The 14,711-nt window shown below is 48.8% G+C and overlaps 1 protein-coding gene across 4 annotated transcripts in view; it reads left to right on the plus strand.

The window, feature by feature from the left end:
• The first annotated feature begins 603 nt into the window (after window positions 1–603).
• TRAM2 (translocation associated membrane protein 2) overlaps window positions 604–14,711 on the plus strand; it is an 80,541-nt gene continuing 66,433 nt past the window's right edge. For all 4 annotated transcript variants that reach the window (XM_023213004.2, XM_023213008.2, XM_023213007.1 and 1 more), the window contains exon 1: window positions 604–896. In XM_023213004.2, the coding sequence (XP_023068772.1) occupies window positions 777–896 (120 nt within the window). In that variant the 5' untranslated portion in view covers window positions 604–776. The remainder of the gene's footprint in view (window positions 897–14,711) is intronic.

Genomic DNA, 14,711 nt, shown 5'->3' on the forward strand with positions numbered 1-14,711 from the left:
GGAGGGAAAAGCTCTTTCGGTTTGTTGATCTGCGCGTTCACACAACCTGAACCGTGCCTAGCCCACTGCAAGTTCTCGATAAATACGTGAGTAATATCCATTCACTGATCGTCCGTGCAGGGCGCTGTGGCCAGCGAAAACGCCAGTTCACAGCTTCCCTGCTTCCGCCGCACCCGCGCTGCCCCCAGCCCCCAGGGCCACAGCCCGCAACCCCGAGAGCATCCGGCTGCCCGGCCACCCCCGGGGCGCTCGCTGCCTCCCGGGCCTGCCCTTCCCGCGGAGGAAGGAGCGGAGCGAGGAGTAGGAAACCTGGGCCCACTTCCTGTCCGGGCAGGCCCGGGCGCCCGCCTCCTCCGCGGCCTGCTTTCTCCGCCGTGAGCGGCTGAGTCCCCGGCCCAGAGAATGCGGCCGGGCGCGGCGCTGGCGCGGGATGAGGAGGAGCCGGTCCCCGCTCGCCGCCCCCGGACACCTCCGCCCCGGCCGCCAGCGCGTGCCCAGCGGCTACAGGGTTAAGCGCGCGGAGGGCGGGGCCGGGCGCGCCGAGTGCGGGCCGCGGGCTGGGCGGGGGCTGCGGCCGGGGGCGGTTACGGGCGGCGGGGGCGGGGGCGGGCGGAGGAAGGGGGCGGGCCCCGAAGTTGTTCCGCGCTGGGCGGGCGGGCGGCTGTGGGAGAGTGGGCGGCGGGCCGGCGGGCGGACCGGGCCGGGGCTGGAGAAGTTTGCGCTGCGGTTCGTGAGCGCAGGGTGCGGGCCCCGCCGGCCGCTGCGCGCCCGCTGCCATGGCTTTCCGCAGGAGGACGAAAAGTTACCCGCTCTTCAGCCAGGAGTTCGTCATCCACAACCATGCGGACATCGGCTTCTGCCTGGTGCTCTGCGTCCTCATCGGGCTTATGTTCGAGGTGAGAGCCTGGGGAGGAGGGAGCTGGAGGGACAGTGCCCCCTGTCGTGCGCCACCCGGCACACCCCTGAGGGTCAGCGGGCCCTCCTCTGATCTGGGGCTCCTGGCTGCCGTGTACGTTATCTGCACCCAAGCTTTGTGCACTGTATCCCTCCGGCCTGTACCCCGGCCAGCCCAGACAGCACCCTCAGCTCCGCGCCGTGCCAGCCATGCCATGCTCTGCCGCTCCCTTGGGCACTCACCGTATCCTGCAGCTCTGTCTGCAGCCCTGAAACCCCAGCCTGGCCTCGAACCAACCGCCGCGCTGCCACCCTGGCTTGACGCGTGGGGTTTCCTTTCTGAAATCCGGGAGCCAAGCCCAGAGACTCCCAGACCCGCAGTCATTGCACAATCCCCTCTTCCCCCAAGGGGTGGCCACTACCTCTTCTGGGCTTTTCCAGTAGGAGAGACCCTGACCCTTTTCCACTTCCTATCTGATTTTCTGGGTGTTTTGCATCTCAGCTCTGGAACGTGCTGGGATGTTCACGTGTGGCCCTGGCCCCATCCCAGCAGTGGCTTTCTGCGCTCCTCTCGCTCCCACTTTTTTGCTGTGCTCTAGAAGGCCAGTTTTTGGATATCCTTTACCACTCCGTGGACTGTCCCTTTAGATACATCTGCAGCGACCCAGAGCTTCACCCCCTTTACAGAGACAAGAAGAGAGACAGGGATACCCTCCACTTTTTGGGGAAGTTGATTCTCTTATAGTGTAGGAGTGGCAGGCAGAGGATGGGGATCCCACCCCGACAGCAATGCCCTGGTGTTGGCCTCCCAGGCGGAGAGTTGTAGAAAACCAGCAAGGGGTCAGAATTCACAGGACTGATGGGAAGGATTCACTACTCTTGCAGTGCAAGAAAAATGTGATATTCAAAAGTGGGAAGAACTGGAGGAAGGTTGGCATGGGTTTGTTGCGGTGTATCTTGTCTCAGAAGTGAGATATATGAGCGACATTCCCCTCCAGCTCACCGCGGTCTCCTCTGGTTCCTGAGACTCCTTGTCCTCCCTTCTGGGCCAGGTTGCTTATTGCATTCTCATGGTTGGGTTAGGAAGCTGTGATCATTTACAAACTTCCTCGGAGATGGAGGATGGCTTGCCTGGCTAAATTTCCTTCCCTGTCCCTCTGTCTCCGGGTTCCCTGTATCTCTATGAATGACAAGGGCCCCAATTGGCTGGCGAAGCTACTCTCAAGCTGGGAACATTCTTGTGGTGGCCAAGTCAGGGTTGGATGAATGAATGTGTCCGTGGCTGGGCTTTAGGGTCTGTAGGAAATAAACGGTGGTGCTAGGACTGGGGTCCCCACTCCAGTTTTTGGTAGTGCTCCTTTAATTCAGTCCCTCTGTCCTTCCTCTCCCTCTCATAGCTCTCTCTAGTGGTATATTGGATCAGGCTTGCTCCACCTTGTTCTGGGTTCTCCCCTGGAAGTGTGTGGTGTCACACAGAGTCATATCCCTGTGTCTCAGTCCCTGTTCTTTGACTAGTCTCACTGAAAACTGACTGCAGCCTCAGTTTCTCCATCATTAAAGATGTTAATAGGACTGGTCTTCCACACAGGGTGATTGTAAGGTTTAACTGAGATCATATCAGCAACAAAAGCCGTAACATCTCCTACCAACATGAAAAAGTCTCTTGTGCCTGGAGCCCTTTGATTATTTATTATAATAATAACTTAACAAAATAACAGAATTTCCTTTGCCCAGTGCCTTCTCTCCTGTCTGTTTGCTGTCCTCCATTCTAAGAGGACTCCAAGTGCGTGTCCCCAGCCTTGGAGGGTGTGGCTGGAAAGATACACATGACAGCTGTAAACCTCAAAGCCACAGGCTCTGCAGCGGCCAAGTTTCTCGCATAGCCTGTGGCTCTGTCGTATTTCTAGCATTTGTTAGGGTTTGTTGCCCTACCTGCTTTATCTTTGCTCAGAAAGAGCTACCAGCGCTTGAGTTTGGTACCTACCTCTTTCCCCGGGTCTCTAGTCTTCTGGAAAGTCCTGTGCATTAAACCTGCCACTCTAGAAGTTGAAAGGTGCTAAGAACTCTTACTTCCAGTACCTGGCGAAAGAGAAAGGCCCAAGATGAGAAAAACAACAAACAAGTAAAACTACTCTTTCACCCCCTTAGACTTGGATTGGGAAATGTACCTAGGCCCCTGGTTGAAATGCCTACAGGCCCCCTTTTCCTGCCAACCCCATCGCTTGTTCCCATAGCACCTTGAACCTACAGAACCTACAGGGCAGCTGTCTCCTTCTTTTGGAGGTACTTTGTGAGATCATCAGTCTGTGCTTCTCTGGGAGAAAGAGGGCGCTCCCCTAAGCCTCCAGTAAGAAGGTCTTGTGTTCTTTTGTGCTGGGCACATGGCGGGGGGCCTCACTGTCTTTACCTACTGACTAACTCTCCACAGAGATAAGTATTCCTTTTGGTGGGGAGGGGGAGTTTGGAACTGCTGCCTCTATCAAATGAGAGCAGAAGCGTCCTGGATACTGTAGGTACCACAGAGAAACAAATATGGGCATCGTCATACTCAGAGTAAAGCAGCGGGAGACGCCTCATAACCCAGCAAAAGACTGGCTGGATATCACTTAGGATCTTCTGGGTTTCCCTCTGGAAGTGTGTGGTGTGCATGTGTGGGTATGTAGGGATGCATATGGTGGGATGGTAGGTGCAACTGGGGACTCACCACTCTTTTCCTAGACATGACGACAGGAAGAGGTACAAGGGGAATGGGAGAAACGGGTGAGAGGACATAGGCTCTTGGGGTTCTGACTTGGCCCCAGCTAGGATTCCTTCATTCAGAAGCGGAGCCAGGAAAACTCAATTCTAATTCTTCCCACAAAGAGCGACTTTCTTGGCCATTCCTCCCTCTGGGGTCCTCTGACCTGCATCTGCCAATGGGCTGGGTCCCTCTCCCGCTGTCAGCCCACGCCCCAGGCAGCCACAGCCCTTGTGTCTGCATTGCATCCCTGCCTTGCTCTTTCCCCAACTCACTGGTCACCTCTTCTGCATTCAGGGGGCTTCTGTTTCCTTGTTAGGGACCCCAGGGCTTGCTAGTTCTCTGTCCCCAGGGAGATGATGACTCTAAATTCTTTCCCTTGGGATAATTTCCTTTTGGGAACACACATGAAAGGCTGTCTTTCCTCTCACCGCCCACCCCTATCACTACCCCAATTTTGGTTTAGTTTTGAGTCATCCTGTTTCAAAGGCAGGGGGCAGCTTTCCCTCCCTGAACCCAGGTTTTCTCCCAGTCCTAGAGGCTGCTTGGAATAGAGAAGCTGCTCTGTGCGGCCACAGCACTTGGCTAAAAAATGTCAGGAATGTGGAACTTTATTTTCCCCCTCCTTCCTTTCCACCGTTAAGTCTGCTTTTGGGAGAGGTGGCACGAAGGGGAGTTTCTACTCTACTCTTTGGTCCTTCAGTCCTGTCTTAGGTGGAGTCTGGCCTGACCGTCAACCAGGGTATGGATAGCCGGTTGGAGGGTATGTGTGTCAGATTTGAAAGTAGCCACCTCCCCCCACCTTCCCTTCTCCTTCCAGTGTCCCGTTCTGTGCCACGTTTCAAATTGAAACAGGCAGGAGAAGAGGAAAAGTCTTTCATTAGTGAATGGAGAATGAGGAAAAAGTGGGTGCACTGAAGAGAGGAAGCAATTTATATACTACCTTTCAAATGTCATTTCAAGACTGAAACTTTTTATTTTTAAGCTCATTTACAGGCTCTGCAGCTGCAAAGAAATGTTTCCACAATTCTGAGCCTATCATCTGTAAGTTTGGTTTCTTTTTGGTCTGTGATGACTTAAAGGTTTAGGGACTCAGAGGAGTTCTTGGTGGTGGCTGGTTTTTGCCTTTTAATTGTTTTGGAGGCAGATTTGGCAGATTTACCTTTTCTTCAGGAACCACCTTCTTCCCTGCTCCTGACACTGATTGACTTGTCAGGGTGAAATGTTTGCAGCATATACAATGGAGCCCATTATGTCACCACCTGCTAGTACATGGCTTCCGTGGCACTGGTTCACATCCTCCCAGACATACCTGTAGGCATCATAACCTGAAATGTGGCTGCGGGTCCTGTCTGTGAATGTTAGCAACATCATAAAACAATCCTGCTTCTATTGTGTTCATAGAAAGACGTATGCAAATGGCGCACATACACATCTGTGGACATGGGTCAACTTGAGAAGGAGTCTCGCTCTGTGCTCTGTGGTGTGATCTCGGCTCACTGCAGCCTCTGCCTCCCAGGTTCCAGCGATTCTTTTGCCTTAGCCTCCCGGGTAGCTAAGATTATAGGCACACGCCACACACCCGGCTAATTTTTGTATTTTTAGTAGAGACGGGGTTTCACCATGTTGGCCAGGCTGGTCTCGAACTCCTGACTTCAGGTGATCCGCCCGCCTTGGCCTCCTAAAGTGCTAGGATTATAGGCCTGAGCCACCGTGCCTGGCCTTTTTGACTAACTTCTAATGCACTTTTGAGGAAGTGCCTTTGCCAGCTTTTCTAGTTCCTAACTTTATGGATCTCCCTTTTAGCCTTTTACTTACTCTATCCATGGTGTTGTAGAGAGGTTAGACAGGAACCCAAGGAGGATTACTTACCCTCTTGGGTGCTCTTGTTCTGTGGTTGGATTTCTATATGGATGCCTCCATGATATGAGCAACAGAGCAGACATTTGGAGCTAGATTTTCTACTGGTCAAGCCTCAAGTGTAATCCTATCCTATGGGATGTAAGGGCACACTGATTTTTCCTGTTTCTTTCCTTGGCACAAATGTGATATCCAGGAAAGTGACATTGATCGGTTAATGACTTTTTAACCCTAACTACCCAGTGAAGGCTAATATGTGTAAAAATACCCAGCACTGTATCTGGCACATGGACACTTAATGGTCTCAACAAGTACATGGATGACTATTGTTACTGACTTCATTGGTGGGTCTGGGAGTCTATGTTTCATCCTCAGGTGGCTCACTGAGCTTCCTGGCTGTATTTTGTTTTAGAGATGATATGTTTTGAGATGGAGACCTTTCCCCCAAGTTCTCCACTGCTAGCCATCTAATCTCCAAACAGACCAATCTCTCTGCCCCAGAACTTCTTTTCCCCATGGAGCCTGGTGGTGCAGCTGCTCCACAGAGAGCACCTGTTTTCTCTTTGACATCTATCTTATTAGAACACAGGCTGTGGGTACTGGAGGGTCTTAGGGCTGCCACTGTTAACTTTGTGGAGAAGCAAAAACCACAGGGAGACTGCCCTGCAAGTTAAATAGGTACCACTTTTCTCCTGCCTGCTCTGTTGTCTGAACCCTCAGTCACTCGTTTCTCGGGGGCACCGTCCGGACCAGTCACAACAGAGCGCCTTAGTCCCGAGTGTTTGTAGAATAACATGTGTTGCTATGGTGAAAGCTTCACTCTGGCAGGCATGAGCTCCTTTTTGATCTGCTTCTTCATGGGCAGGGGCCCCAGAAATCACTCTGTGGCATAGTTGATGTACCTCTCATTCCCACCCTGATAAATGACGAAGCCAGAGGGTTGATAAGAGCGGATTAGAGTTCCCAAATGACAGAAGTGCTTTCTAATCAGTGAGAGCGCTATTAGTAGGCTTTGGTGGGAAACTTTACTGATAGTATCTCTTAACCTTTTTATTCAGCTCTGTGTATCTGGTATCCATTGGTACCTAATGGTTAAAGAAAAGAGCGGGGGTGGGGGCGGGAGGAACAGTAACAGTACTAACATGGTTCCTGAACGGCCCTTCTTATTTCACAAACAGACCTTTATCTTTTATACATTCTATTACTTTGCCTCTTGGTATACCACTACTGTCTCAGATGTCCCACAGTAGAGGAGAACCACACCTAACTTGGTCGCAGCTGGTTAACATTGCGAGTTAACTGTGTGGTTTAAAGAGCTGTGCAAGTGACTCTTGCAAAAAGTCCTTGCTTTTCAGCAGGGGAAATGGAGGCAGTGTGTGTGTTGGGTGGGGAGGGCAGGGGGGATTGAGGCAGATCTCTGAGGCCTCTGGTGAGTTTGTAGGAGCCCAGGATTAGGAGAGGGGCTGCTCTGTGGCTCTCCACCAAGCCACGTTGCCTTGTGATGGCTTTCCTCATTTGTCTGGAGGGGCTGGCAGCACTTTACATCTGTGAAATGCTTCACTCGCCTCACCCTGTAATCGGGACGGTTTATGGGGGTTGCCATACTCATCCAGAGCCTGGCTTCTAGAGCAGAGACTTGGCCAAGGACCATCCACTCCAAGTTAGAGTCGGAGCCAAAATAAGAACTCAGCAACGTCTGGCTCACATGTAGAGCTCAGCCCTAATGCTTCCACAAATGGGGCGTCTATGGAATGTAGCCACAGGCTGCTTTATTTTTCTTTGTCTGAGTGGAATCTGTTTATTACCTGGAAGTAATGTCTGTGGCTCTTTGTTCCACTTGGAGGCTTTTCTGCCTGGAACAATTATTGAAATTTGCATCTTCCTGAAAGAGACTACAGGGAGTGACCCAAATGTGTGTGTATATAACGTGTGAACATAAGCAAACACACAGGAGCTTTACCTACTAGTAAAGTTACTGCCTGCTGCTACCCAGCGTCTGTGTAAGAGAAGATGACTCTGGCTGTTATATTTTTACTGCCCTTATCATCAAGTTAACATTGTAGCTGTAGCTCAAGGGCACATCTTTGCTTTGTATTTTATAAGTTTAAAATCTTAGAGGGAAACCTAAGAAGTCTTCTACTGTGTTTACAGAAAAACAAAATAAGACCCTTATTGACTGGGAGATTTGCCCAGGATAGTAGAGTGAATTTTTGGCAAAACGGGGGCTAGAATCCAAGTCTTCTCACTCATCTCTGGTGGTCTTCTACAGCTCTGCCCACTGGAATTCTAGACTCTACCTTTGAATGCCAATATTTATGTAGAAGTCTTGAAATTGAGTGCTGTGCTCATTTATTTGGCAGCTTTTTATTGAGTGCTTGAGTGCCTGTTCTGGGCCTGTGCTGAGCTCTGGGAATGCAGAGATGAATAGGTGGGGTCCCTCTCCTCAAAGAGGTCTTAGTGTGGTAGCTTAAAGCTGATAGATTGTTTGTGGATAGGAGTCAGGTCTTCAACTTGATGTGAGTGGCAGGTGCGTCCTCAGACTATTGGACCTCAACCTCTAGCCATCGCTGTTGATGGAAGGGGTGGTTTATTAAATGAAGTAATAATGCCCTAAGTGTAGTGTGGTCAGTATTCAAGAAGAAGAGTGGTGGTCACTTTTAGATACCTTGTGAGGCACAGTTGGTACCCTTATACATACGTTATTGCGTAAAGGCAGTCTGTTTGGGCTGCTATGACAAAAATGCCATAGATTTGGTGGTTTAAACAGCATGCATTTCTTTTTTTTTTTTTTTTTTTAGATGAAGTCTCGCTCTGTTGCCTAGGCTCGAGTGCAGTGGTGCAATCTTGGCTCGCTGCAACCTCCACCTCCTGAGTTCAAGCGATTCTCCCACTTCAGCCTCCCAAGTGGCTGGGACTACAGGCACCTGCCACTGTGCCTGGCTAATTTTTGTGTTTTTGTGGAGATGGGGTTTTGCTATTTTGGCCAAGCTGGTCTCGAACTCCTGACCTCAGGTGATCCAGCCGCCTTGGCCTCCCGAAGTGTTGGGATTACAGGCATGAGCCACCGTGCCTGGCCCTGCATTTATTTCTCATAGTTCTGAAGGCTGGGAAAGTCCAAGACCAAGGTGCTGGCCTGTATTGATTGAAACCCCGGCTGGAGTTAGGAGAACTCTTCCATATGGTTTCTTAAGACTTTAAACATCAAACCCAAACATGATCTGTAATGTCTTTTTTGGGTTGGTGGAGCTGATGATTGTACCTCTGATGGGAAGGACATAGCTCTCTGAGCCTCAATTGCCCTGCCTTTGAAATGGAAAGAGGACTTCTTAATAAAGCCCCTGAATTTTGCAGGGACAGAGTATTGTTAGTTTAATCAGTTCGTTCCTTCATCTTTATTATAAAAGTGTAGATATTCTCTCTTAGAGTGTGTTTAATTTTTCTTTTTATAGAGAATTTTTAAAAGAGACTGTTGAGGGGCCCACCACTGTTACGAAGACTTCTGTGGCTATTGGAGAGGGAGAAGGACGTACCTACCTCAGGACAAAGGATAGAGACAGAACTTATGCAATTATTTATCAGCTCTTTTCCTGAAGGTTAAGAGCAGTCTGGAAGCTCCTGACCTGGAGGAGCAATCCCAGGATAAACAGGCCTTCCCTCCAGCAATTCCTGGAGTCCTGCAGGAAATCACAGGGCCTGCTTCACAATGCCTGGTTTCCGGCTGAGAAGAATTCCTCAGAACTCAGAGCAGAATTGGAACTTTTCAGACCCACGCTTTTGGAGTAGAGACTGTGTTTTTAGTTTGTAGTCCAGCTTTGTACTGGATCAACTTGTGACCTCAACGGGCAAGGAATAACTTGTTTATGTGGATTTTGTGACTGTTTGGAGGAGGAATGTTGAAGTAGAAAGGAACGGGTGGTAGTTGATTTTTTAAAAAAAAACAGCAGTTTGGGCTCTGGTTTAGGTATGATGGCTGGAACATATGCCCTTCTTTCAGGGTTCTTAAGGGATGAGTTATGGCTGGTGCCAGTGGAAGGCCTGCAGCAGGGAGGCGTGCAGTGAAAGGGGCGAGGACAGGGGCCTGGATTCTTCCATTAAATAGCCTTGTGGCCCATGCAAGGCCCTTCACCTCTCTGGGCCTCACCTGCTTCATGGATGTGTCGAATGTCCGGTAGCCTGGTTGTGTCTTCTTAAGAGGGGCATGTAGAACAGGACTGGAAAATGTGTATAAAACTAAATAGCCAGTCAGAAATTGGGAGGAGAAGGAGAGAGGCACCTTCCCCCAATCCTGTAGCTTTAGGAGTAGTAAGTAGGGAAACATTGTGCCTCTGTTAGGTTAGTGGGCTCACTTGTAATCTTGGTTTCATTTATTACTTGAGTTGAAAACAGATTCTAGCACAAATTCGGGATTGGCATGAAATACAGCTTAAAGGCAGAACCCATGATGGAGAAAATCCGTATATTGGAAAGGAATCTGGGCTTGGCTTTGTGACTTTAAAATCACCATCCATAATGAACAATGTTGAAGTTTCAAAACTAAATCTGTGGCAATATGGAGAATTTGGCTGTCCAGACTGATTCATCTGCAGAAATTTCTGGAAAGCTACAATTTTATAGCCCTGAAGTAAAAAGCAAAGTTGGTCTGCTGCATAGTACATTTTATTACCCAAGAAATGTAAAAGAAACATTTCTGTCATTCTTCGCCCAGCCTGGGAAATACCCACATTCAACACTATTCAACCATTTGGCCATTGAATTTTATTTTATTTATAATCATTCAGCAAATACACTTACTCTGTACAAAACACTGAAATGTGAAATGCAAGCCAGCTAACATATTTGTTGATACAACTCTCTCCACTGTGCTCATTTTGGAGCTTCAGAAAGAAGAGAATGTGACGCTTCTCAGCTACTCTTCCCTGCATTTCCTGGGTCCAGATAACTTCAGGCATGACAACTATGGCCTGGCCAGATTTTCACTGACCACTTACCACGCCTTTAGCCTGCAGCTGTGGCATAGCTAAGTGTAACTTGACCAATGTTGTTGGTTTCTCAGCCCTACCAGTTGGGTTGCCGCTCACATGGCCCAAGGGATCACTTGGCCCAAGGGACGTGAGTCTGAACTGAGCTGGTTTTGACCTCTTGCCCCTAGTTCTGCAAATGTTGATTAAGCAGTGCTTTTGTGTGAACCATCGTTCTAGATGCTGGGAACACAGAGAAAAAGGACACGTTGCTTAATCACAAGGAATTTACCATCTCGTAAGGGAGACAGATAAAAGGAGGCAAGTATAGTCACTTGATGATGACTACCCCACTTGAGCTGCCATGTGGGTCTTCTGGTCTAGCATACAGTGGTGCTCAGTAAGTGTAGTCTGCTAGAGGGGATGCTTTGGGAACATGGAGGGGGTGGTCTCCCAGCTCAGAATAGGAATAGATGGATGCTAGATAAGGCCAAAGAAGGAGATATGGGAGGGCGATAGAACAGTCCATCCTTTGTAGACAGATGAGCTGGTATGGAGCATTGGACACTCAGCACACTGGTGTCATAGGATGCTCTGGAGGTCGGACACAGCGGCGACAAAGGCGGAGGTGGGGTCAGATCACCCGAGGGCCCCTTAGGTCCTGCTGTGGAGTTGAGGCTGTCCTGGAGGTAATGGGAACCTTTAAAGACTGTTAGGAAAGACAGTGGTGATGAGGTTGCTCTGGAGACTACCAGAGTGGTTTAGGGGATGAGATTAGAGATTAGAGATTAGAGTCTAGAGATTAGAGACAGGAAGTCTGGTTAGGATGCTGGGGCACTGATCCAGGTGAGAAATTCCACCTGGGGAAATTTCAGTCTCGACCCCCAACCAGGAAGCAAGCCCCCAAAGCAGCTGAACTGTCTCTGGTGTTGATTCAGAGACTTCAGAAACTGCAAGGCCGTTCTCAGCTCTCTTTCTCTTATGTTTCATGTAACAAAGGCAAGCAGCAGGGCAGTGGTGGAGTGGGCAAGGACAGTGAAAGCTGGGAGAAAGAAAGGGCTTTTCCCTAAACCTTCTTATAACCCTTTGGTGTGCCATGATGCTGGTGGTGCTCCTGTAACATGCACATCATTCCGTTTCACTGTCTTGGATTGCCTTCATATGGTTTTATCACTGAAGTGTCTTATGGACTTACTATAATAAAAAAGGTATTTGTTTGCCTCTCATGTAACTTCTAATTTTTTAAAAGGTAGGGACCCAGTGAGTTAGAACATCTTTTCCCTCTACCTTTTGTGTTATTAACTAAATAAGCCATAAAGAAGCTTGCATGCAAGTACGGTGGCCTTACTTAAGGAAACTGGTTTTGTTCCAGTGTTCAGCGGAGGCAGAGGGAGTGGGAACTTCCTTTGTGGAGGCTTTTCTAGAGATAGTGGAGGTTGGGAAGGCCATGGCATGTTCGGTGGACAGAAGTAGGCATGGCCTGTATGTGACGTTTATTCAAAAAAGTTACTTAGCACTCACTGTGTACTGGGGTCTACCTATATTTTGCACCTGAAAGTTCCAATGAAGGTGTCAGTAAGTTATTTTTTGAATTACTTTGCGTGTGATAACATGAAGAAGACTGATTGATCCATTGTGTGCTGTTCATCTCTAAACTTTTGCCAGACCGCCTAGAAATAGATGCAGTGAGATTTTCCCTTTGTCTGATTTCTAGCAGACTAGTTGAGTATCTAGGGGTCTTCTTACCAAGGCCTGTTGGTGACACTACAATTTTATTAGCTCCCATACCGCCATCCCCATGCATGACTGTAGTTTGCATGGTCTCTAGAAGAGGGAAATTCAGCAAGTGTATATACCGGAACCGAAACCTGCAGCCATCACTTGCCCTCCTCTGCCTTGCCCCCCATGTCTGTTCACTAAGTTCAGTGGTTTTACCTCCTGAATTGCTCCCAGGTCTCCTCTCGTCCTGATGATCTTTTGTTTTAGCTCGGGCACTTGATATTCCTCACCTAAATGGCTATGGTTGGTCCTAACTTGGACCCCACACTCTCATCTTTTCTGATCCTTTCTCCTCATAGCTGTCACGGGTTGTCTTCAAACGCAGAGCTGAGTCTGGGTCTCCCTACTTAGACTCCTTCCAAGGTGCCTGCCTAAAGGCTGGGCAGTTAGCTTGGCGTCAGAGCTTCCCTGCAATCTCAGCCTTTGTCCTGGACTCTGCACCTCCTGCAGGCCTCATCCCTGTCCTGACCCTCATTGCAGACCAACCTACCTGTGTTCCCTGAACATTCCGTCCTCCTTCATGTTTCTCTACTTTTGTTCATGCACCATGCACTGCAAGTCATCTCATTCCCCATTTCATCCTATAATTGCTATTTCTTTTTTAAGGCCCGCCTCAGATATGGCAAAAGCACCCCCTGCTCAGAAGGTGTTTCCCAGCCCCTCTGCCCTGAGAGCATTAATTCCTCCCTTTTCCCCACCTCTGTCTTTCTCTTGTTTATTCATTCAGCCAGACTTGGACCGAGCATTTGCTCTCGGCCAAGCCCTGTCCTTGGGGCTAGGGATAAAGGATGAAGAGGTGAAGATTCTGCCTCCATTGAGTTGAGAGTCCTTAGGGAGTGACAGTGTCACTGCTGCTCTTGTGTGTGGTGGGTACAATGTGTTTGTCTGGGAAGGGAGCATAACCCCACTGGGAGGGGTAGGGACCGTTCATTTTAAAAAGGAGAAGTTTGGGCTGGTCCTTGAGGTTCGAGGGGCATGGGGCAGGCACATGTGCTGGGGAGAGGGAGTTCCAGGCAGAGAGAAGGCATGGGCGCAAGAGGAGTATGGCAAGTGTCTCTATATTGCCAGAATGGGCTGGGTAGGGGCCGGTTAAGGATGGAAGTGGTGAAAAGTGACACCGGACTGGCAGGCAGGGTTCTGGCCATGGAGGTGTTTGTTTAAAAATTTGGGTTTGGTCCTCGGCTTAGGTAATAGGGAGCCATTGAAGATTTTTCAGCATGAGAGTGACTCCAATTTGTACTAGGGCGGGGCATGGCTCCTGCTTGCCGTGAGCCATCCCTCCACAACCTCAGGAAAGAGGTGTTTCACATGTTCTCAGTATCCCCAGCACCTCTGTACCTACCACGTAGTCAGGATGAATTTGTCAGGTATGGTCCCATGTACACACAGGATGGTGTGTGTCTGAGTTGCCTTTCTGCTGCTGGTGGTCATTTGAGGCTTTTCTATCCGTGCTGTCTCTTCTGGGTTCTCGGGTAATCAGTAAGAGATGCTTTTGAGCACATTAGGAATGCTGGCTACTTTAGCATGTGCATGCAGATAGCCTATAATCTTAGCCTTTTAAAGCTTAAATTTTTTTTTTTTTTTTTGGAATGGTACAATGAGAAGAAATAATTTGGGGGGAAAAAAAAAAAAAAAAAAAAAAAGAGGTTTGGAATTGGTACCATTAGGTGATACATTCATGTGACTCAAAAATAAAACACATAAAAAGGAATTCTTTAAGAACTGCCCGTCCCTACCTGTTCTCATCCAGCTCCCCTGCCCTCAAGTAACCACTTTTTTTTTTTCTTTTTTTTTTTGAGACGGAGTCTTGCTCTGTCTCCCAGGCTGGAGTACAAGCTCTGCCTCCTGGGTTCACGCCATTATCCTGGCTCAGCCTCCCAAGTAGCTGGGACTACAGGCGCCCACCACCATGCCCGGCTAATTTTTTGTATTTTTAGTAGAGACAGGGTTTCACCGTGTTAGCCAGGATGGTCTTGATCTCCTGACCTCGTGATCTGCCCACCTCGGCCTCCCAAAGTGCTGGGATTACAGGCGTGAGCCACCACGCCCGGCCCCAAGTAACCACTTTTTATTGACTTTTATGTATTTGTCTTGTTGGGTTTATTTAAGCAAATACAAGCAGCTATAAATAAGATATATACTTATATCTGTCTATGTGTCTGTCTCGTTTCCTATACCAAATGAAGTGTATTATTTACACTTTTGCACCTTGCCTTTTCAGTTAACAAAATATCTGGGCGATCTTTCCATGTCAGTACGCAGAGAATTTCCTCATTCATGTGGAAGGCTGCACAGTCTTCCATTGTTCAGGGTCACCTTAATTCATTTAACCAGTCCCCTTTTGACAGACAGTTGGGTCGTTTCCAGTGTTTTGCTCTTATAAACAATGCAGCAGTGAATATCTTGGTACATATGTCATTTTGTACCTATATGGGCATTATCTTGTTGGATATTTTCCCAGAAGTGAGATGATAAGGTCAAAA

This window comes from Piliocolobus tephrosceles, chromosome 5 (genome assembly GCF_002776525.5).
Source record: "Piliocolobus tephrosceles isolate RC106 chromosome 5, ASM277652v3, whole genome shotgun sequence".
Lineage (NCBI taxonomy): Eukaryota > Metazoa > Chordata > Mammalia > Primates > Cercopithecidae > Piliocolobus > Piliocolobus tephrosceles.